The 25419-nt window shown below is 40.8% G+C and overlaps 1 protein-coding gene across 7 annotated transcripts in view; it reads right to left on the reverse strand.

Moving 5' to 3' along the window:
* LOC102384210 (potassium voltage-gated channel subfamily KQT member 1-like) overlaps nt 1–25419 on the reverse strand; it is an 856087-nt gene that overhangs the window by 684926 nt on the left and 145742 nt on the right. For all 7 annotated transcript variants that reach the window (XR_003095170.1, XM_025209778.1, XM_025209777.1 and 4 more), the window contains 4 exons: nt 19891–20001; nt 18634–18729; nt 17721–17849; nt 15509–15668 (listed from right to left, as the gene is read on the reverse strand). Coding sequence is in view for 6 of the 7 variants with exons in the window: in XM_025209778.1 (XP_025065563.1) it covers nt 15509–15668; nt 17721–17849; nt 18634–18729; nt 19891–20001 (496 nt within the window). In the remaining variant the exon portion in view is untranslated. The remainder of the gene's footprint in view (nt 1–15508; nt 15669–17720; nt 17850–18633; nt 18730–19890; nt 20002–25419) is intronic.

The following is a 25419-nucleotide window of genomic DNA, read 5'->3' on the forward strand; positions in this document are numbered from 1 at the left end:
AGCAGGGGTCCAATGTTGCCCCTGCTTTTCCTCCGGCTCCCCACATATCTGAAAAAGGACTTCTTATTGTCCTTGATGCTCAAAGCTAGCTGGAGTTCAGTTGCAGCCTTGGCTTTCCTGGTCTGCTCCCTACAGGACCGGACCAGTGCAGAATAATCCTCCTTGGAGGATTGGGCAAACCTGAAAACTGGGGAGTCATCAAAGTCTGCCAGGGACAGATAAAGGCAGTGAAAAGTGACCCTCAGTGGCGCCCTCTTGATCTCCAACTCAACCAGACCTGTCCAGCCAGAAGGACCAGCCAGCGACCCCCTTCTGGAAGATAACACCACGCTGAAAGAAGCCTCAATGACAGACTCCAGCGCTTGTAGGATAGGTATACCTGACTTTGTAGCCTGCTACTGTGTGTGTGTGTATGTGTATGCATGTGTGCATGTGCGTGTGTGTGGGGACCAGCCCCAAAGTTTATGATTACAGTGTTTCAATCCGCCTAATAAACTAGAATTTTAAAGATCCCGAGTTGGACATTTGTAGCCAACAAGAGCAGTACACTTCCTTGGAGGCTGACATTGGATCCAAAAAATGATCAGCTCAAAACCCTCTGGGATAAGTTGCAGAGGGGGAGGGGGGGCACACCGAGTTGTGCCCATCCACAAGAAGGGGAGGAGGGAGAACCCGGGTAACTATAGGCCAAATCAGCCTAACTTCCATCCTAGGGAAAATCTTAGAAAAGTTCAAGGAGTCTCTGTGATAAGCCTGCAGAAGGTAAGATTTTGAATGGCAGCCAGCATTGCTTCATCGCAGGCAGGTCTTGTCTTACCAGCTCATCTCCTTCTATAACCAGGTAACTCGCCACCTGGACATGAGACAGCAGGTTGACATTGTATGCCTAGACTTCCAAATAGGCCTTTTATCTAGTATCCCACGATGTCCTTGTGAGAAAATTGGAGGACTGTGGACTTAACTCTGAGACAGTCAGGTGAGTGAGAAACTGGCTGTACAATAGAACCCAGAGGGTCATAGTGAATGGATCTGTGTCATCCTGGTTAGACATGATTCTACGTAGTGAGGCTGCCACTATTTAAAGTATGTAGTTGCATCTTGGTTTTACACAGAACAGAAAATATGTCACAGACCAACCTTTGATAACCGACTTTGTGGTGCCCACATTATCACATATTTTTGCCTGAAAGCTTAGCTAACATCTTTCCCAAATGCACAGTTGGTCCAAAAAATGACATTGCCAAAGAAACCCCCCTTGCTTCTCTCATATTTCTTGAGCTATCATAGCTACAACAACACACTATCTTTCCTAAAGGTCCGTTAGGGAGAGAGAGGGCTCCAAAGCAGGGAAAAATTCAGGAAAGAACAGAAGGCCCTCTACTATATCTTCATGTACTTAGAGAAAAACAGGACTCATGAGCACCCTGCAACAAAGGCAGAACTACCATAGTAAACTGAAGTGTTTATAGAGTGCCTACCACCTTGGATCCAAATAATGGACAAGATTGGGAACCAAGAAGCATTTGGAATAAACATCATCTTTCTCCATTTCTATGTTATAGCCCAGGGTGTGTGGATTTATGGGCAGCCAGCTGCATTTTACATAAAAGAAAAAGGTTTTTTTCACTCTGATGTTAGAATCTCAACTTTTCCAGCTGACACATAACATAAGAAACAAGCCACTGCAAGCCATGTTAAGTCAGGCAGTCAGCCAGTGGCTCAAGAAGTTATTAATTTAACCGTAGAGAAACAGAATGTTAACAACACACTGTCATTTCCATTTGGGCACAATTGTGGCAAAACAATAAATCACATATTAAATCAGAACCTACCACATATTTTCCTTAGGTAATGTTCACTAGATTCAGTGAAGTCAGCTACTCCACTGCAAAAAGTGACCATTGCTTAACACTATTCCTTTACTTATTGTTAATGTAAATAAGGTACAAGTACTATGTTTATGCTTAACAGTTCATAATCTAACATTCTTCATTTCTATGACATCTTCTCTTTTGTCAGTCTCCAAGCACTTTAAAAATGATTAAGACTCAGAATATTCCTGAGAGGAAAGCAATGCTTGCTTTCATTTTACAGCTAAAGAAACTGAAACAACTGGATTAACTGTCTTTGCCCACTGCCAATTGTCAATCAATAACAGAGCTAAACAGAATCCAGGAACCCTGACTCACCCAATGATCACATCCAATTGTAACACAAGCCTTTCATGTATATTCTCTTTCCCCCAAAACTGGGATTCCACTGAAATATAAACAAACCCACCACAATGATTTGGAACTGTTTTGTTGTTTTCCAGTCTCTTAAAAGTTTCTCTTACTACTTTTTTTTCTGGAAAGCAGCAAAAAAAATAGGACAACCACAATTTGCTGGCTTTTCACAAAATCACAAGGAATACTGGCTTTAATATAAAATTTCTCCCTCACCTCTATTTAGAAGAAGGAATAACAATACAAATGTGAAGATGTTTGGGTAATAATAAAAGATAACTCCTTTATAGACAATGATACCAAAGAAATTTCTGCACATGAAACACTGAGTCTACCGAAGTCAGATAGCCTTCAATAAGACTGGGATCTCATCCTTTGTTTTTAGGTAGTAGTAGTCATGGATTACAGGTGTTGGGCTAGTTTTTATTTATGTATTTATTTCACCACACAGAGTTACACCAGTTTTAATCCCTTCTCATTTTGACATGAACAGAAATTCTGGCTGCTTGTTTTTTTGCCACTTGACATTTAGACTGTTTCATAATATTTGCATTATACTAAATGCAATGTGTACTGAATGCAAATGTATCAAATGCTTAGTACATTGGACTAAAGTTGACTGTTGTTCTTTTGAAGCACACAAAAGAGCTGTGTTTGAAAGATACCTTACCCACCCCTTGTTTTGATGCTTTGAGTTTGAGTAACAGCAGAAGTATGCCACAAGAACTCAAGTTTCTTTGAGCAGGAACATGACTTAAGTGCTAATGAATTTCCTAAATTTATGAGCCTTGCAGGTCATGGGATGCAGCTTATTAAAAAATAAATAGCTCAAGCTGTTCATGACCATGACATTTTATGCTGAGTGGGGTAAAAAAGGTAATAAAGTGTTGATGAAGATTCTAAGGCCATTTGTGTAGTATTTAACTCTGAGTGGCATGCTCAAAGCCCATTTAAAACAAACCAAACATTTACATCTGCATTGTTCTTAGAACTGTTTTATGTTTTCAGATATAAATTTTCCTTACTGTATTCTCAGATAAACCCCATTCATACATTAGCTGCTTATTCTTTGACACACGATCTCATTATTATCCTCTCTAATACCTGTTCTTCCTGGACTGAAATGAGGGTGGTATTACAAGATTGGGTGGCAGAGCATTACTGAACAGGAACATAAGTGTTTTGTTGAAACAATATTACACAGGAGGTGTGACATGAGATAAAGCTTCACTTTTTTCTTTTCAATTGCTCAATGGCTAGGGACAGACATTCAAAAAGCCTGAGACTGAACCAATTCTATTTTTTCAGGTTAGTCTAACCTGCAGAACTTGAACCAATTTGGAGGTGGACAGACATTCACTTAAAAAAAATAAATAAATAAATAAAAATCAAGAAATGCAGGCACATGCCTGCAGTGGCTCAAGCTAGAAGCTAGGGGGTGGGTGAGGTGGAAAGGCCTCAGCAGGATGAGGTCTGGGACAGAGTCCTATAAACCAGTTTGACCCAAATCAGTTAAAGTCTGATAAAGTTAAAGTCTGTTTCAAGTCAGTTAAAGTCTGATTCAACTATGTTTATCTTAAACCAGTTTCAACCATTTTGAAACTGGGTTATGTGCACTGAACTTCTGTTCTGTTACAGGTTTAAACCAGTTTCTGATCACTTAAACCGGTTTATGTGCAACTTCTGTCAAGGACATCTGCCTACACTTTGAGACAGGATCAGGGTCACCAGAAGCCACAGATTACACATCACCTCTTGAAATGTGGCTGCCCCAGTTCTGCAACCTGCTTTGAGGTTTAGCTACACTTTCTGATGGGCTTTTTCCACCTTCAGTCATCAGATGAGTCTCCTTTCCTAACTAATGGTCTCCTGCTTACAACAGGTTTCTCCATGGCGCCATTTTTTCAAAGAACAAATGGATTCCAAAAATGGGGGCTGCTTGTAATGTTTTCAAAAAATCAAATTGTACAGTGATCATTCTGAAAGTTGTAAATGTCCATGGTAAGCACATGGTAATGGTACTCCTGCTTTGTATATTATGTGTGTCTGAAAAAAACATGCGATAACACAATTATATCCCCTTATGTTAAGCAGCCCTTAACTTCTCAAACTATTAAGGAACAAGGGACAGTCTGGTATCCTCCTATTCAGGTCATATCAGCTGCTTCTCCCTGCCAAATGAACACTTCTCAGAAGTGACGCATATGAAGTAATTAGCCTCCATCATATGCAGTTCTATCACACTCTGTTCCTTTCACTGGGAGTGAAATAATGTGAGAATTGGATTATTACTTTTGTTGTTGCTGTTGTTGTTATTATTATTGTATATCTTTTGTGTTATGCATTCTTATTGACACTGAGACCAACAAAGAAAGCCTAGCTTTGGGAATCAAAAGCAGTAAGTTTCTGGCTTTATTTTTAAATGTCACAGGAATAAAACTACAGCCTTAGGCCACAGAGAGACATGCATTTGAAGTGCTCCGAATCCTGGACTGCTTCAAGTCTGATGGTATGCAGACACATGGTCCCCCAACATGACCCCTGGACAACTTCAAAATGGCCACAAAGGTATGCAGCAGCACTGCTTTCCATGGCTGAATATCTGGAATCTCTGCATGCCTCCTCTGCTGTCATTGTGGGGGGAGAGGGAGAGTGTGGAACATTGTAGAATGCCGTAGGACCACTGGTGCATGCAGACACTTCAGAAAGCACTTCAAAAATCATTTTTTTAAACACTTACACTATGTTCAAAGTGTTTCTTTGGCTGTGCATATCTGCAACTTAGCTGTCTAGAGTGCTTAAATATCACATCTGTCCAGAACCTTAGAGTGACACTTCATTAAAGCATTTACTGTTGCACAGACAAGGCTCCTCTAAGTAGCAGATTACTCCTCACACACTGGAACTGAGCCGTTAACCACAGTCCCCATCCCACAACTTCAGGCTACCAGAGCCCAAGTCACTAAGTATTCAAAGGTAAAATCCAAGATTTTGCAGTTTGACTCAATATTCTTCGGAAAATCTGCGTAATGAGAAGACAAATTTGGTGTGTCCACAGTACTGTAGGCAACACACTTTATATCTTACTTCTAAATCAGTAAAATTCCCCCAATCAAGCAAATGCTAATAAAAGGCCAATTTTCCCTACCAATAGTTTTCTAACCACTTGATTGTTTGAAAACCTTTGAAAAGCTGTAAACATATCCTGCTAAATGATTTCTCATTTCAGAAGACAACTACTAATTTCCTAAAAATCTTGCTGTTCTAAAAAGAACAGAAGTCCATGCGTCTTCCTTTTGAAAATGTTAATATCTGCCAATGATCTACTATCATGGATATCAACAAGTTACTATAGATGCTTTATGTCAAGTATTATGCCTTACACAAGCAATAGTAATAACAATAAAAACAATCATCATCATCTCGACCTTATTATTCAAGCAAAAACTTTTCAAAACATCCTGGATAGACCCTTAACTGTTTGTAGAACAACAGCATAGGAATTTCACATAGAGGCCAAATCCTGTTCTGGGAAGTTTAGCAGTTCCTACTCAAGTGGATGGAAACTTTACACAAAGGAAAGACTTTAACCCACCTACTTTTGGTACATTAAACTGAAAGGGGTGGAGGAAGGGAGATCTTGTTTGTTTGTTTTTTAATCCTTTTCTTGCTCAGCTGGAGGCTGGAGTTTGTCACTCCATTGTAGCAATTTTAAGGGAGACACAATCCATTCAAAGAGGGCTTGTGCTACCTATCTGTTTGAAATAGTCTATCATCAGTTTGGTAAAATATCTTGTAAAAGGCAAGCTGTAAAATTAGGCTATGCATTTTGTTGTTGTGGTTGTCCTTTGCCAGCAAAGACAACTACATCCGGGGGGGAGGGGGGGGAGAGAGAGAGAAGAAAGAAAAGAAGTGGAAAAGAAGAAAGGGAGAGAGAAAAGAGAAAGGAGAGAAAAAGGAAAGAGGAGACAAAAAGAAAGAGAAAGAGAAAGGAGGGAGGGGTGAGGGCTAAGTCACATGGGTGCGTAGGTAGTTTATAAGCCTGATCTTTGCCTTGAACAGTCTGCTGCAGCAGGGGCAGGAGACCAGTGAGGACTGGGTGCAAGAATTGTAGGGTTGGACAGGAACTCAGGAAATCATCTGGTCCAACTTTATGAATTCTCTCAGATTAGTCACTTGATGGCCACACCAAATTGTGCATAAATAATAAAACAGACAAGTGACTTTACTACATGCAAGAGATTTTGGTTCAAGGGCCAAGAGAATAAGATGCAAGGCTGATGGTGCTAGCACCATTTGTGCCCTTGGAAATGAAGCACAAAAGTTCAGCTTTGTTTTGCTGAAACACAGCATTCTCAAAGTAGGTTTCATTTTATCCTTGTCCGTTGGTCAAAAAAAAGTTTTGCCTTCTAAAAACGAGCCACATTTTATTATTAGACAACATGCTGACTCATGAGGATAAAGTTACCTACCTCACCAATGATCCCCCAAGTGCAGAATTTCAACAATTATTTGAGTTATTTATTAATGTGGCAATACATTTAAAATATTCAGTTGTGGGACTGGCATTCCTTCTATTTTTTTTTAATTAACGTGTGTTGTGCATGACTATGCATTAATGGTTTTGTTGTTTCACACCAAGGAGGATGCTGCTATAACAGAACCAAGTCTGTTAAAAAAAAATACCAATGTTATTCTAAAATGTACACTTAAGAAAAAATGTGTATAGTGCACTATTTACTGTTGGTATGCATCTTGTCAGCTTGCTGACAAAGGCTGAATAAGAAGCATAGTGACAGTGTAGAAATGAATTGACTCTTCATTATTGAAGATGTAAAGTCAAGTCAAGTCTTAAATCACTAATAAAGCGCAATGGAATATTTTCAATAATATTAAAATAGGCCTTCTTGATATTAAAATCTGTTCTGGATATGTATCAATGAAATCTTTCTTGAGGTGGAAGACTTGGATTCAAATTCCTGCCCTCAGGGACTACAGGAATTCGGGATTGAATCTCTTCTTGGATCAGGTAGAACAGGCACTTGAGGAAATGTAGAAACAAAAATTGTTGAAGTCTTAAAAGCTGCCAAGAAAGAGTTATCCTATTTTAGTCTGCTTTTGTCTCAGGTAAAGGTATGCTTGACAGTCACAGCTTACCCTTTTCCCCCAGTCCCTCTAACTCCCTATTGCCTTCCCTGACCTCTACACTCACATAGATACACACAAACCCCAACAATTAACCACAGAATTCAAGTTACTGACAGCTCCAAGGCAACCATGCTGAAATGGCCAGGATGTTGCAGGTGTATGAGTAAAATGCACGCAGGTCCATGAGTAAAATTAAGCAAGCGCTATCTTGCACACAGTCATACAGTAAAACTACTGGGTCCATTAAACTCAACCTTCTTCAGTCTTAAAGCTTCTAGGAACAAGATTTCTGAGCACTTTCTCATAGTAACTTGAGGCATATATTACTATTTGCCCTATTCCAAGCTACTGACAGTAATTCAGACTCTCAATAACTGTGGTGTTTGCTTTGTTCAGTTAATTTTAGCCACATGCCTTTTCTCACCTTTCACTCAACTTGTCAGCAATAGAATTTTTATAAATCCACTTAATTTAAAATATTTGCTTCTATGCATGTACTGTAGATTGTAATCCATCCACTCCACAGGGGAAAAGAAGCCCTCACCCCACTACAAACTCAACCAGTCTCTAAGAACAAACCATCCACTGCTGGGTAACTAAATTCTAAAATGTCAGCATCCAAAGTATCATTATAGACAGAATAAATCAACATTGACAATATTATGTATTTGTGTAAGAGGTCTTCCAAACTTGTTTTTGAGACCCCAAAATTAAGATTTTTCCCAACTGTTAAAAAGTTTCTTTTGTGTAGCTTTGACTTAAATATAAGGAAAAGCATGTCAGTATGCAAGAAAAACCAAAAAGCAAATAAAATAGCATAATGATGGATAGAGAGCCCTTGTTTTTATCCCAGCAGAGATTTATCACTCTGAGGTTCCTGTGACTTTGACAAATTTTATAGTAATGAGTTGTGTATATGACCTATAATAACCAACAATGAATAATGTATTCCATCTGCTGGTGAAGTCCCAAGAGGCACTTTCCTTCAAGGTCCAAAAAAGGTTCTAGTTTCCACCCCCCCCTTAATCAAAGGGGAAAAAAATATGAAATGGCTATTCAGTTCATCTCTTTCTAGAAAGCTTGTATTAGACTAGATAGTTAGCATTTGAAAAAGAAACTCAACAAATGCATAGAAAAAGACACCAGTCACATGTATTATTCTTTTTGCAGTGCTCTTTAGTGTCTATTACTTTTTCTTGATGTCGAGTACCTGTCACCTTAATATGCCTTACCTAAGTCTTATAGATAAGCTAGCAAAACCACTTACAGCTTTACAATTCTGATAATAAACTTCTTTGTAACAGAGTACATAGGCCACACAAATGGTGGGCAGAAATAAAATCAAAACCTGATTTTAAGGATGCAAAGCAATTTAAAAGTTTCTGTCTCAGCAATCTGAGATGAAAAAGAAATGAAGCTGTGCTAAAAAATAAAACAGCAAATAGCAATGTTAACAGCATACATCATTACAAAAACAGACCTTGAATGAGGACAGTAGAAATACAGGGCAGGAAAATCCTTCATTACAGAGTACTGCATCTTAAGGGTCTTTCTACTAAGTCTCATTCTACAGAATTTTTCTTGGTAAATTCAAGCTGCACCTACACAGGTGGGAAAGCAGTGGGATGCTTTTGTTTTTAAACTTTGAACAATATAGCAAAAATTGCTCATCAATACGATCTATATATTTGGATTGGGTTTGCTACCTCCAAAGCAGACCCATGTTTGTACGGGACAAAAAAAAACATACTTTCAAAAAAAGGTCCAAAAATTTTTGTCCATCAAGATAATGGGGACATACAAGAATCTTTGGCTATCAACAGGAGCCTTTACCCCTGCTGGTTAGTGTAAACAAAACAATTATTATACTGTCTATTCATAGGATATAATAATGATGTGAAATTCTCAACATATGGCAAAGTTGGGCCTTGGCAACACTTATAAAAGCAACCTATACCAGGGATGCTCAGCCTGAGGCCTGTAGGTACATTTGGCCTCCAGTACTGTGTCATCTGTCCTGCAGGGCTCCCCATGGTCCAAAAATTTGGCAGTGGGAGACTAGTACTCCCCTGCTGCCAAATGTCTGGATCTGTTGGAAGCTCCAGGTCCCACACTAGATTGGCTGCAGAGGGCCCAATCCTAGTGCACAGGGACAGGCAGGGGTGGCACTGAGCCCCAGAACCTAATTTCAGTGCATGTGGGGACAGAAACCCTCCTTCTCCCCCTCAGTCTCCCAAGCAAGGCTGCATGCTGGGCTGGAATCGGAGGCAGTCACTGACTAGGGTCAGTGACAGCTGAGGAAGCAGGGCCAGCCCAGGCTTGGGCAGAGCAAACAAACAAGCTCTGCCCAAGGCTAGAGCACAGCCCTGCACAATGCCATATGGGATGGCAGTGATCGTACTCTTGATGGCATCTGGCACAGACATTTGATAAAGCAGTCTAACAGAAAGCACTTTAACAGAAAGTACTCATCCATCCAGGGTTAACTTTTCAGAGTGCAATCTGCCATTTTTAAAGTACTCTAAAAGCCGGGAACAATCTGTTCAGTTATGTCTTTAGAGTGCTTCCTGCCTGCTTAATGCGTGATGTGCATAACATCTGTACCTAGCCCTTGTTCCTAAATGATATGTACTATGAAGTCCATCACTTCATACTTTTATCTCATTACTCTCTTTGCTGCACACTGCTACCTGCTGTATTATACTACCTTCCATCTGAACCAGAGTAGCTCACATGCAGAGTTTCTTAAGCCAAAAGTTTGCCATTGCAAGGATAGATCAGTAGACAGCGGAAGTCTACTTAAGTAAGTTTGCGTAGTCTTTCTAACAAACTTAAGATTAAAGAGCACCTGCTTATAAGGGCTGAAATGGAAGTAAATAGCATCCCTACCAACTGCAACTTTTTCCCCACCTTCTTAAACTTCTCAATACTCTTCCATTTTCATTTCAGTTCAGAAGGCAAAGAAAAAAAAAGTTTCCTCCTCCCCTTTAAAGGCATCTAGCCAAGAGAACTCTGATGAGAGAGATCAGGTTAAAACCTCAAAGGCGCAAGAATATTAAGTTGATTCAGCAATCCAGTTGGCTCAACACACTTTTGGAAGTTTTAGCAGAAGGAATAAAATCAGAACAGCAAATAATATGCAACTTACTCCTGACTTTGGCAAATAAAAGCAGATAAAAATATAATTAAAATATTGTGTATTGTTGCCTCTAAGAGTTTTAGAGAACTTTAGTTGTTCTCCCTAGCAGAAGGAAGGAACAATGCTTAATTTGCTTTTTCTATCCACTGGTACAACAATCTGCTAGTCTTTCGATAGATTACCTGCTAGACACAGCACTTTGCTTGAACACACTGTGAACGTTTAAAGAATATTGTTTAAATGAACAGAATGTGCACTGGCAGAGAAATGGACAAAGACTTCATGAACTTTTCTTTTTTCCAGTATCTGTGTTGCTTGTGAATATAAAGGATTAAAGTATTAGTACTACTAATTACACATTCTTTTTCTTTGTCTGGCACTGTGACTATTGATAGTTCAGTACCAGGATCTCTCTAAAGGTATGCCAAAATCTACAATTCAGTGGTACAGAAGTAAAGTTACAGAGCTATAGTTAACAAGTGAAGATAGCATTAAAACACAATAGTCCACAAGTGGAAGTATTAGACAAATAATACAAAGGACAGAGGAAAAACAACATTTTTTTTAAAAAGAGCTCCCAACCTTGCAAAAAATGTAGAGGAGCAGTGAACAACAATCAAATTAATGAGGTATTATGTATTATGTTATAAACACTTCACCTCAACTAAACAAGAGATGGGTGAAAAAAAATATTTAAAAAGGTAGTGAAAAGTGTAATAAAAACATAAAAACAATTCGAAGTAATATGAAAAAATCAATATATACATGAATTAAATCTTTATACAATCAACACAGTATTTTTTTTTAGTTAGCATAAATTCAGCTGCATTGTGAGTATAGATAGCAGCCAATTTTAATTTCCTCAATAAAACTTAGTTTAGAGAAGTCAAAGATAAAGATTTTGATGGTATTAATTTACAGCAACTACTGATCAGATGCATCTCTGTCTAGATATTGTGTATAAAATAAACAAAACAGTCTATCAAGATGTCCCAGGAGACAACAGAATACCACTATGGCTAGGGACAGACAATACACATAAACCGGTTCAAGTGATGAGAAACTGGTTTAAACTTATAACAAAACACATGTTCAGTGCACATAAACCTGTTTGAAAATGGCTGAACCTGGTTTGAAATAAACCTGGTTGAATCAGACTTAACTAATTTGGGTCAAACTGGTTTATGCAATGTCTGTCCCAGCCCCCTTGCTGGTTTAAGATAAACCAGATTCCCCAAGCATCCCGACATGCTGTCTGGGCTGGGCAGGGCTCTCTGCTCCACAGAAGGGTTGGCCCTGCCCCTCTGCTCCCTGGCTGCAACTGCAGAGACTGGCAGGCTTCTCCCCACTTCCCCCTCGCCACTCTTTGCTAACGCAGGAATTCCCTCCTACCCTCTGCCTTGCTGAGAGGTTTCTGTGTATTAGCTAGCAGAACACATACTGGCTCTGGTCTGTGTGGTGACAAAGGCAGAATCAACAAGTAGCTGGTAATGTCCCCTGTTCTCTTCTTAACGGGTGATAAACACTGAGTTAGGGATGATAAAAATTCTCATCAATTCCCTGCTGGGCTAATCAGAGCATCCTGCTGGGGCCTGGCCATGCCCTGCTTCTTCCCACCCCCGCTTCAGTATTATGGAAGGTAAGGGAGTTGTGGTCTAGTGCCCCTCAGCTTCTAGCCTGAGCCACTGCAAGCATGTGCCTGCATTTCTGGAATGAAAAGGGAATGTCTATCCACCTCCAAAATTGGGTCAAGCTTTGCAAGTTAGACTAACCTACAAAGACTGAATCAATTCAGGCTCAGGCTTTTTGACTGTCTGTCCCTAGCCTATATGTCTACAGTTCCCTAGCTGAAATTTTGTTTCCAGCTAGAGGCAAGGACTTTCTGGGGCGATATCTTTTATTGTAAAAACTGCATGGTTGAGATAAAGTCAGACAAGCTTTTGAATGCAAAGCATTGCTCACTGGGTCACCAACCATGCAGTTGTTCCAATAAAAAGGTATCAACCACAAAAAATCCTTGCCTCTCACATAATTCCTAGAGCATCACAGCTAAAACATTGCTTTAACACTCTTTTTTTTCCTGTTACTCATTTGGCAAAGAACATCCACAATTGTTAGCTGGTAGATAATGCAACATAGTAAACCACATGACCTTCACTCTTGAGGTATTGTTACAGGTTAATTTAACTGTGTGTTAAGGGCCCTTAAAACAGGAGTGTCCATACAGGAAAACCTCAGTATTCGCGCGTTCAGCATTTTCAGTTTCAAATATTCACAAATGCCAAACCTGCATTTTAAATACACTTTAAACACTTACAGAGCTCCTTGGGAGCTGTGCACTTGCTGCCACCATGCTCCCGCTGCCACCACTGGAGCCATACCCCACCCCCACCAGCTGCTGGGGGCACTGTGTTCATGAACACAATGCCCTATTCACGGATTTCACCATTCACGGGGATCACAGGAACATATCCCCTGCAAATGGCGAGGATCATCTGTACATGCTAAGGGTTCTCTGAGCAGCACAGCAATAATCCTCTTCCAACAGAGATTAACTCTAACTGTTTTTAGGCAGCTTCTGTTGCAGTCATGTGCAACTGCTCCACAGGCGCAAAACCAGTGGAATGGTCCCTCCAGTATCCCAGGAGGCATTGTTCCCAGCTGATCTATCTTCCCCCATAGTGACAGTGAAGGCAGCCAAAGGAACTTCTAAGTAAGAATCTCCCCTCTCCTCCCATTCTGGGCTCATCCCAGCTCCTAGGGCTCCCCCCATACATCTCTCCCAGATCCCCACACCATTCCCCCTGCAGCTCCTGGGGAAGCAGGCAGGGAATGGAAACCCACCTGCCACTGGCAGCTGTGTGGGGGTCTGGGCAAAGGCAGAAGGTGGGTGCCCATTCCCTGCTTGCTCCACTGGGCCGGCACCAGAAGTTGCAGGTGAGCCAGGGGACACAAAGGCAGGGGTGAGTCACAAGGGCCAGTGGGAACAAAGGAGGAACCCTGAGAGGCAGGGAGGGAGCCCCAGGAGCTGGGGGACAGTGGTGGGTCCAGTCTAGGCTTCCTTGGGGTGGGGTTGGGAAGAAAGGGGCAGTGGGCTGAATCCAGGCAGCAGGGTGCAGTGGGGACCCAGACTGCAGGCAGGTAGGGGCTGGCAGGCCTGATGGGAGCCTGCCAGACCTCAGGTGTCCACAAGCCAGGCCACCTATGCTCCCCTGAGCGCAGGTGAGCTAAGCAGGCCCAGAGCCGCTTGGCTCCTAGCCATGCCCCTACCCACCAGCTCAATAAATGAACATTACAGGGGGTATTAACCCTTTCCATGTGACTGCTTAAAGTATGTGCCAATTTTAACACCAATTAAATTAGCACATACTACCTGTAATGTGTAACAAGGCCTTTAGCAGAGACCAGTAGTTAGCTATGTTAGTCTGAAGCATGAACAATGCATGCCCGCAGAGGCTGGCGGGGCATGGCAACCGCCTGCAGGCAATGACAGTGAGAGCATGGCAGCAGCGAGCAGGGAGCTCCCACAGGCAGCCATGGCAGCGGTGCGGAGGGAGTGGGGGAAGGGATGGTGAGCTCCGACCAGCGGTTGGCAGCCACCCACAGATGCCGCTGGCAGCATTGGCAGCGCTTCTCTCAGGGGGTGCATGTGCACCTGCATGCACCCCCTAAGTGCTGCCAATGGTCTGAAGTGATGCAGACGGCAGGGCAAGGCACCATCTTGAGAACTGATTCAGAAAGGCATAAGCTTTCATAGGCAACAGCTTACTTCATAGGATGCTTTGCCACCTATGAAAGCTTATGCCTCTTTGAAACTGTCAGTCTCCATGATGCCAACCTGTCCTGCCTTTTACCTTCACACTTGTAATTTTTAAAATCAAAACCATTCAAGGAAACTATCACATTCTACTGTGCTCATGGCAACAGGAGCACCATGCACGCTCTGTGGAAACAAATACATTTTAAAAGGAAACTATAAAAACTAAATCACAGCAAAAGACTACCAAAAAAAAAAAAAAATCACGTGCAAGCCCCAAGTGGCACCTCAGAAAAGATGATGCTCACATTTACTGGAAACTTCCAATGGCCCCAGTCAAATATCTCCTCCAAACAAACACAGTATTTGACCAAATTGCATCTTTGGGTTTCTTATTTTTCCTGGTGAGGATTTGCAGGCCTTCTGAAGAACTTCACACATTCTGGAACCACGTCTACCACAGAAGCCCATTTCCTCTGGTAATCTCCAAGATTGTACTTATTGTCCCTCCACTCCCTTGCCCCAAATCAAACAAACAAAAAGTAGTTTGCAGATAAAAAAAACAATTTTCTAAAAATATGTTCACCAACTGTAACAATACTATGTTATATTCACATTCCCATGTTGACTTTCACCATAAGAATACCTCAAGGCATTTTATAAACACAGGAGTAGTATTGTTTTAAGAGTGAAACCCAGTAATTGTTTAGAAGTTGTACAGGAACACACAGTATTTTACTGAAGGCAGTAAAAAAGTACACTCTCCAAATGAGCATAAAATATGTACATGGTTCCCCTTACAGTCATATCTCCATGTCCTATAAACATATAAATAATAAAGAATCTCTCACTTGCTTCCTTCTTAGGGCACAAGATGTTAAGTTTACTGGTATGTGCTCTGACAACGTACTGAGGGAAAAATAGGCTAAGAGGCTGAGTTTTCCATTTGGATTTGAATATGGAGTAATATTAGTGCAAGAAATTTAAAACAGACAACTAGCTAAACTGGAAGGAACAAAAAAATTCCTTTGGATTTTAAATGCCCACAACATATGTCTATTTGTCTGTAACCTTAATTTAATATGTCCACTTGGAATTTGTCATTTAAGGATCTTTCCTTTTAGATACCTTGGTTTATTAAAGTTAAAATTCTTTATACAGAGACTCTTTGTCAGATCAGTTATTTTAACTGTGTGTCTTCAAAAAATATTTCCTAAACACAAACAAAAAGGAAATTACCTCCAGGTTCATCCATGTAAAAAGCCACATCTTTTTTGTCTTCTCTTTCAATATGATCATATGTAATCTGTGGAACAGAGAAGGCTGTCTCTCCAGAACTTATTATCAGTGTAGAACCATTATCACGTCCAGGTTTTCCTTTTCTTTTGTATCTTCTACTCTGTAGGCATGATGATGGGATAATAAAAATGATAACTGAATACAGAAAAAGGTGTCATTTGAGATTGACAGATCAGTGAATTGATTCAAATTTGACATGAGAATCTTCATTGAAGGTAAATTATAAAGATGAAATTTAGAATCAGAGTAGAGTACTTGTCTCATTTTCTAAAGTGACAAAATAGAGATACCTGAGAGAGCTGTTAACAAGCTGATTCAGGTACTGAAAGCAGTCTAGGCACAGCAGCAACTATCTTACCCAGGGCCAGACAGGCATGGGCAAACTGGGTGGCCACCCAGGGTTCGGACAGAAAGGGGACCCAAAAATAGTAACTTTTTTATTATTATTATTATCGTTATCTCTGGCAAAGCGGGGTGTGATACTAAAAGTTCACCTGGGGCCGCCAGGAGTCTAGGTACGGTGCTGATCTTACCTGACTTTTTCAGTGGTGTTCCATGCTTATACACTGCTTTTAATACCTAGGCTAGCTTGTTTCAGCTAGTTCTCAGGATACTGTAGAGAGGTTCACTATATGTCCCTATTTTAGACACTCACTTTGAAAATATCTCAGTGTACTTCCTGCTTAGAGGAGCTCTGGTATCTATGTAGCATCCTGGAGCAGGAGAAGCAGGATATCTATCTCAGTCACATACAGTACCATAGTCTCTGATTCAATAACTTAGCAGCTAGCAAAAATGGTATCATCAGGGAAAGTAAGCAGAACCACAAAAAAATAACAGGCTGAAGTAATGCTGTATAAAAGCACAGAACAAAGACAGCTGGTCCAGCTAACAGCAGACGTCATTTTAGGATGAACCACATTAAACCCTACATTCAGGTGCTGTTGGATAAAACAGAAGCACTTTAGGCCTAGAACATGACTGGTATGTCTATTAAATAAAGCAAGGAAAAATTAGAAATGCGTGAAAGTTATTTTTTAAATATCTCTAGGGATGTGTCTAAGAACTGAGAAACCAGACAGACAGTCAAAAGTCAAATTGCCCTGACGAGAAACACAGGCAAATTATCAATACACGACAGTTGACCTCAAAATAAAGAGTCAAGCAAAGCTTATGTGGCACTCGGACTTCTTCTGATACTCTTCATAAAGGACAGATTCTTTCATTAGTAAACAGTCAACAAAACTGTCAAGTATGCAATTAATGTTACAGAGCAGAGAATGAATATCTAATACTTTATTAGGAGGAAAAACAGATAGAAATAAAAAGACACAGTGTAGTCTAAATGGGAGGGCACCCTACTGGTAGAAAGGACCTGAACTATTTCTCAGCTCCTTCACTGACCTGTTGTACAATGCAGAACAAGGCCCTTCACCACTTTCTGTCTGTTTCCCTTCTTTTTTTCCTTCTGTGGTTATTTTATCTATTTAAGACTAAGTGTTTCAAAGGCCTTGACAGCCTGTTCCCTTTGCATTTGCAGGGCCCATCACGTAGAGGTCCCATTGTGCCATAGTATCAATAACAACTTTAAAAAGTCTACAACAAATATAAGAGGGTAGTGTTTAGATTTGATTATCCACTACTGTTTCACCTTATTTTAGTCAAAAGCAGAGAAATTTGCCAATGGCACTTTTTCAAATAATTACCATAGAACTAAACACTTGAAACAGATGGGATAAAATTATATATCAGAAATCAAATGCAGAGCCCAAGCACTGATTTAAACTGCTTTTCACCTTCTGTACTCATAACAATAGTACAGCGTGAATGCAGAGTAAGTATACAGTATTACCAGATGACACCTTAGAGCAATTTACCCTCACTCCAGATAGTATTCTCCAAGGTATTGGAGAATAAGGACCAGTGCATCCACTCGAGAGGAAGGAGACATCCATCCACTGGGGCTGTTTTAAGGCTAATTCACTTGATTCTGGTGTGATACAGAAAAAGTGGACTAAATGGCCCACTATAGGTGTATGCAAATGTCAGTCCAAATGTCTATGAATGCACTTCAGCAGCTATAAGCCTATTGAAGTATCCCAACCAACTTAAAATCAAGAATAAAAGAGGAACACAGTAAATTCCTTTTAACCTGTTTTCTCAGATTAGGGCTAGATGGCGCTGGTGGTTTTCTTGTACTTTGAGCAGGTGACATAACATAGATCTTCCATGTTGCTGTAGAACTATATGATTTCTCCGCTGCATAGCACCGCCATAGAGTCTAAAGTAAACACCAAAGAATGCTCTATGTGAACAAATGGGCCTTGTTTTCTAAAGAAAAGCTACATGCAAACATATTTTAAAAGTCTTTAACCCAGTTAAATAGCTGTGAAGGGTTCTAAACAGAATAACAACATGTTAAAGAGAATGCAGTCTCCCCCATAAGGGCTCAGAACCATCACTCACAGGTCCATATTCACTTTAGTGCATGTACTTCAAGGCCTGCTGTTTTTAGTATTAGCAGTGGAAGCTGGAGCTTAATCCACAGCCCATGGTGATAGAAATTTCCACCATAAAACAGAAATAGCCTTTAGCACCTAGTAAGTACTCCTGCTTTACTTGTTTTTCCTTGCATTGTGCCATATTTTAATATCTTTGAGCAAGTTGACATTTTCTCATACATTACAAAATGTAATATTGAGGCTCCCCTCCCAAACTGCCTATATATACATGTGCCCAACTCCTTTCATCCCATGATCTAGAATATACATAGTATTAAAGGGAATATAGAAAGGAGTCATTAAAAAAATGCCTTTACTTATAATAAGGCTGGTTCCTTGTATTTAATGCAAGAGTCATGTCATATATGGCACCAATATTATGAATGCACTTGGTAACTATCCAGAGGAGTCAAGAACACAAATTGAAGCAAAAAGATTTAATGATTAAAAGGAAGACAGCAACAATATTGGATTAAAATCAGGACATCGTAACTCTTGGTACTTTGTTTTGACCACCAGATTGTATTTCCCTGTGCCCTTCCCCACCCCACTTCAAATACTCACCTGAATCAGAGAAGCTGCAGCTGGAATTTGTCTGTTGAAATGCTTCTGACGTTGTTTCTGTTGTACTTTCAGGGCAAAACCAGAACCTAGAATCCCCTTGGGGAGGGGAAAAGAAAACACACACATACAAGTACTGGTTAGTCTTGGGCAATATCCTATGTACTTTGGACTAATATTTAAAACATGAAAAAAAAAATGTTTCTTGTAGATGCAGGCCACTTTTAGAATAATCAAAATTAATTTAACTAAAATTTCTCTCACTTATGAAGGGAGTATTTTTATCCAATCCCATCATGCAAGATATTAAAAGTTTTCTGGGAATCATATGAATTCACTGACTCCTTTATAGCAATCAGCAAATGGTTTGTCCCCAAAAGACTTAAGGGTCATGTCTGCAGCTAGCATTTATGGGGAACACATAGCCATGCTTTACAACATTGCAAAGACAATTGCTTGTGATGGTGGAAGAAGCAAATGTAGAGCTCACAACTGAATTCTACCTGTCCCTTGAACTTATTTCCTCCACTCACAAAGGAACTGCTTAGTTGACCTGTCAGACAAAGTGTGGGAGAACTAAAGGAAATATTATGCTAACACATATGCATATCTAGCACATTTCTTTTAATGTAGATATAAATTAAGGAAATAAATTACAGAGCTGTAGGTGTATCCAATTCTGACTCTGCAGTTAGTTTTGAGTATTATATCTTTGAGTATTATGGGTAAATACCTACTGAGTGTCACATGGAACAAACTTGCATTGAAACTTGGTCAAAATAATCAGGTCTCACCTGATTTGAACAACACCCTGCTGGATCTGGCCCACTGGCCATACATTTCACACTCCATTTCACTTCACCATTACCATTTATTGGTTAAAATATAGACCTACCCAGAGTAGAAGACTTGGGTTTTATACCCACCTCTGGTAATAGCATGAGGGGATACTACTTAGTAATACTCTGCTAATAGTATTTGGGGGAAAGTCCCTACCCTCCTTTCTTTCTCAGTTTCCCCCTTTGTAAGATGTGGACAATGCTAACATCCTTTGGAATGTGCCCTGAGATCTATGGACGAAGATGTTATTTTAGAGCTAGGAATTATCTATTTAGTTCCCATTGAGGCCTATTAAAAAGTTAAAAGATTCAATAAACTGCATAGTATGTTCTGGAACATTTTGCTACCAAAGGCATCACTTAACGTGTAGTATATTATTTACACACAGACTTAAAAGACTGGTGTCAAGCTCCCACTCACCGCTGGCAAAGCAAAAAAAGATATAGCAAATACTGAGAAGCAGGAGGCTATTGTCTTCCCAATCCATGTCTGTGGTACTTTATCTCCATATCCAATTGTTGTGACTGTTACCTGCATTACAAAGATAAAGGATTTATTGCAGAGCTATGAAGTTATCTTGTGTAAACGAAAGGAAAACAACACAACACAAAGTGATCTTTTTGGTCATTAGGAATGAGAGAGCCCAGATTTGCAAGCCAGCCTAAAACTTGCCCTTTCTCCATTGCTAGACCTTGAAGGCATGTGTACGATAGTCTAAACCTCCATTTCTGGAATGATGTGCATGTTTGAGTCTCAGCTTGTACCATTCTTTTTCAAAAAGTAACTCCTTCACAATCGAGAAGAAGCGTTTTTGAAAAGATGGATAGAATAGAGCTGGTGCAGACATATCTGCCTGTGTCTGCAGACAACCTGAAACAAGAGCAATGAAAAGGGGCAGAAGGCATTATAATGCAACCCCAACTGTGCCAAGAGGCCACGTTACCCTTGCCCCAGAAAACATCAACAGCAGGAAGAGAAAAATGCAGCAGTTTCAGTTGTCGAACTTTCCCAAAACAAAGGCACCACTAGGCAGTATTTAGTGTTTAAGTATAATTGTTCTTTGTGCTCTCACTTCTAGCATTGAAGCCCCTTCTTACTGCCACTCCAAGTGGTGTTTCATGTCCTGTACTGCCTCAGGCATTACATTGCCATGTATCACCATTGCAAAGGTTTCTTTTCAAAGTGGAAAGTTCCACTCATTGAATGAAGAGTGCTTTTCATTCTTTCCTCAATGCATGCCATTTCAGAGCTATATTTAGAAGGAAGCATATTTGATTTTGAACCCATGTCTTTGCCCCTCTGCTTTACCCCCTGTTGAACCAAAGTTCTGGCTCAAACAGACCAAAATACATACTGGTAATAAAAGAGGCTATAAGAATACTGCTATTTAGGGGTACAATTGCCATCTTGGTATTCTGCAAAAATTATGCTGACAGGCTGTTCAAAGAAAGCTAAAAGTGATAAAGAGATGGAAAGAACATGCTTCCTCCTGGGAGCCTCCAAGGGCAGCATTGTAATGAACTGAAAAAGAAGATTTGTTAGACAAAGGACTGCGAATATTTGAGATCCTTAAGTTCTGAAAAATTGTATTTGCATTAAGACAAATGGTTCCTCATTCCAAGTATAATGAACATTACTTAGCAGACTCCAGTTTTAGCATCTAATTTCCCTGCAACTGCTATTGTTGTAAATTATACGTTCCTCCCAGTATAGGCAATTTCTTTCCATGTGTCTATGTAGCCTCAAGCATAATGGGACCTAAATAATGATTGGGGTCAGTAGGTGATACCCCAATACAAACTATTGAATAACCATGATAACAACCAGCAGTAAAAATTAAATGTCAAAATGCTCACAGATTAGGCTCAGGGGACTGGAGGAAATGAACACAGTGTTTCTTTAATGGCAATGGAACTTCTCACTGTACCCAGATGACCCCTCAGTCTTCTCCCTTTCCTTTTCCTCTCTTTTTCCTATGAAAGGCTTCTTGTTCCTCTGAGTTCTCCAGCACTCAGGACTTAAAAACAAACTGCAGTAATGTTGAACTACCCTCACATTACTGTGGGAGATGGCACAAAAGCCATAACCACAGAAGTGAGAGAAAAGATGATTTTCCATCCCCACAGCAGGCTTTTGGCTGACAGATTCTTGCAGGTGCCTGGACATGTCTCAGGAAGTTTTCCCCTGCCACTTTAAGAAGTTTCTTTCTGGGTAATCTAATTAATACATTTAAGTATGTGGAAAGGATTACAGATAATGTAATTCTCCAGTTTTCATTATCCTGCTCAGAATTTTTTGAATATATTTCCAGCAGTTACTAGTGATCTCCTTAGAGTATGTTTAATAACTAGCTATTTGGGAAAAAAACAACCATAAAAACTACACTTGTTTCTTGAACCAAATTTACTGTCACATCAAAGATGGTATCTTCTGTACATGTTCTGATCTTGCATACACTCACATAACTTCAAGAATGTTACTGGTTTAATTGAAGGCAACAGGGCTATTCACTTTAAAGCAAAGCATGTTACTAAGCATTCTCAACTCAGAGTCACAGACCCCCAAAGAATTAAATAGTTTTTAAAAGGAAGGGGGGGAAACAAGGGGGTCACATTGCTCTGGCTTAGCATGAGCATTTGAAGTTGAAAATTTAGTGAAGTAACTCAAAATTCAGTGTTACAGAATGAGTTACCCACTGGAGACACAATCAGCTTTTTGTCCTGAGTCCTGCGAGATGTCATAGATGACCACATCAAAGAAGAGTCTCAATAGGTAGAAGGGCAGAACTGAGGTATCAACAGAATGGAGATTCAACTGCGCCCCACAAATAAAAGTAATCAGGAAAGGCTTTAAAATAGTTGGCGATGCCAAGAATTCTGTTTGACTGATAATCCTTCAGGAAATATTTCTTCGTAAGTTTTACCTTGATAATGTTGCTGAGAACAGGTCACATAAAATACAGCAAGCCTTTGCTATAACTCTGCAGTTAAATTTGCAGAACCTTCTAAATCTAGGCAAAACAACCAAGCAAGAGAGGGCAGACATAGTTAAGTACTGCATTTTAAATTCCTTTTTATTTTCCTTTTTCTTGTGTTTAAATCCTCTCAAGACATTTGTATCAAATTCAGCAAGCTTGCACTTTTACTGTTGGCAGATTGTCACCTATAATAAGCCCTGTGGTTTTATTGGATATACAACAGTTCCAAATACCACAACCAAGAATTGTTTGGGGGTGGGGGGAAGGGGAGGAGGGGGATAAAAGGGAGGGGAAAGAGACGATTAGTTTCAAGAAGCAAAAATTACATCAAATTTAATTCTGTAATAACGCCACATCTGTGTTTTCACATTGCAGAAGATTAGAAAAGGGAGAGAGGATGATTCACTTTGTCCTTTGTCACTGTTCCCAGCTGTGAACTGCACCTGCACCCTGACTCACTAATGCTGCGGAGTCCTAGATGTCTGGAAAGCTTAAAAACAATTTGAGCAGTGTTCCTCCTTCATGTGCCTCACACAGATAGAAAGATAAAAATCAGCTTTGTCTCTCTCTAGTACAAAACTTGAACCAAATTTTAAAGACAAAAAAAAAATCCCTGAGTTCATTGTGCAATATAAAGGCACTTTAAAAAATAAACTGATTTCCATATTTACCCAGCTTAAACCATCAGAATGCAATTTAAGCTACATTTTAACTTTTTATGTAGTGGCTGAAAATACTCTCAATTTTTTCTAACAATTTTTAGTCTAAAATATTTGCAAAAAAAAGGCTTGCACAGAGAAACCTTGATTAGCTTGTCCAAACTCTGCAGCCTTTACCCATTTTAGGGATGCAAGATCCAAGCCTTAAATTCCAAAATATTTCTTACAACCAAAAAAGTGACTTAATGCTTCAAAGAGTGTCCCTGCCAGGAGGGCAAGAAGAGAGGGATCCCCTTTTTGTATTTACTTCAAATGGAAAGGCTTAATATACCACAGGGAGGAACCAATGCCTGAACAGACGGTATGAAATAGGAGATGCCGGATCATCATCTTTTAACATTTGTACATTATTCTGGGACATCCATATGGACAAAAAAAATTAAATCGCTTTCCTTCCATTGGTATCATTATAATTCACCTGATGCCACAAAAATCTGTTTGAATCATGAAGATAGTGGAGAAGTTACCTGCGGGGTTTCAATGAAGTGGCGCAAGCTCTATACAATCTCTTGTGCTGTCCCATACTTATCCCCACTTTAACTCAGCTTTGATTTAATTTATTCTACCACAGTGGGAAAACAGTCTAGTGGCCAGTAGGGCTGTGCAAAACAGCACCCTTCCATTTCGACTTCCATTTTGCTGTTTCAAAGCTGTTTCGACATTTCGCCCATAGGCTATAATGGGGAATCATGAAAATGCATATAACTTTGTCATTTCTTTCCCGATTTAAATGAAAACAGCAAGAATGAATAGTAGCCTCTGCTGAGGCCATGAAGCCTGCCAGGTTTAAAGGAGTTAGGTGCAGGGGTTTCTGGGAAACTATACCTCAAGCTGCTGACAAGCAGAAGTCATGACATGTGTGACTGTATGTGCATTAAGGCGTACCCTCACTGGTACTGGGGCCTCTACATGACACAGTAGCATGCCCCAATGAGGCCTCCTCCTCCCCTACAACTTCAGTCTGGTCCATCACTTTAAATAACAACAGGTAAGCAGCACAGTAGCACCAGCATGTCAGGCAGCCAAACTGTCACAGAGCCTTTCTTTTCTTTCCTGCAGGAGCTTGTTCTCCAGCAGGTGCCAGAGAACTCTCCCTGCCAGCCCCAGCCCTGGCACTTAGGTGTGCCCAGGGCCCTGCCTCCTTCCAGTCAGCTGACCAGGTGCTAGGGGTGTAGATTGTAGCTGTGTTGCTCTGAGGCAGAGGCAGGCAATTATTTTGGACAGAGGGCTGCTTACTCAGTTTTGGCAAGTTGTCGAGGGCTGGCTGGGTAGCCACGCCCCTTGATAGGCGCATCCCAATCACCATCTTGGGACCAGTGTCTCTTGGCCAGCACCGGAGGGGCCCAGAGCAAGGTACAGGCTGGCAGGGGTCTGAGTAGTTCCACTGAGACTCCACATCCTGCATGATCCTGTGTTGTGGGATGTTCAGCTCTGCCTGTTTGTCCCACAGCATCTTGCCCCCCTTGATGCTCTGGTGGAAGTAGCCTGCAACCAGAATTAGGGATAACAAAAAGTCCTTTTTCAAACACATAGGGAGTAAGAAGACGGCACTGGGTAACATGGGGCCCCTACAGGATAGGCTCTGGAGATTGCAGCAAATGAAAAATATGACCTCTTTAACTAATTACAGGCACTTTAATTCTTGCTGCTCCAGCTGAGCCTGCTGAATCAGGTATGCACCTCTTGCTGCTCCAGCTGAACCTGCTGAATCAGGTATGCACACAGGCAACATGGGCCCAACTACCGCCCCTGCTCTCCCCAAGACAAAACGTAAGGTGTTTGTTGTGGGAGACTCCCTCCTGAGAGGGACTGAGGGGGCAATCTGCCACCCCGACCCCTTAGCCCGGCAAGTCTGCTGCTTCCTGGGGGCCCGCATCCAGGACATTGCGGAGAGGATCCCAAAGCTCCTCAAACCCACAGACCACTATCCCATGCTCCTTATCCATGTGGGCACCAATGACATGGCTCGGAGCACTCCCAGCCGGGTCATGAAGCGCAACAGGGATTTGGGAGCAGGGCTAAAGGGTCTGGGGGCACAGGTGGTGTTCTCGTCGATCCTCCCAGTCTCAGGCTATGGGCTGAGGAGGGAGAGGAGGATCTACGTGGTCAACCAAAGACTGCAGCGCTGGTGTCGTCGGGAAGGCTTTGGCTTTCATGACCACAGCCTGTTCTTTGGCGAGAGAGGCAGTGAGCTGCTGGGAAGAGATGGCCTCCACCTCTCTCCCCTAGGGAGGAGGCTCTTCTCAGCCAGAC

The sequence above is a fragment of the Alligator sinensis genome, unplaced genomic scaffold (assembly GCF_000455745.1).
Source record: "Alligator sinensis unplaced genomic scaffold, ASM45574v1 scaffold15_1, whole genome shotgun sequence".
In the NCBI taxonomy this organism is placed as follows: Eukaryota; Metazoa; Chordata; order Crocodylia; family Alligatoridae; genus Alligator; species Alligator sinensis.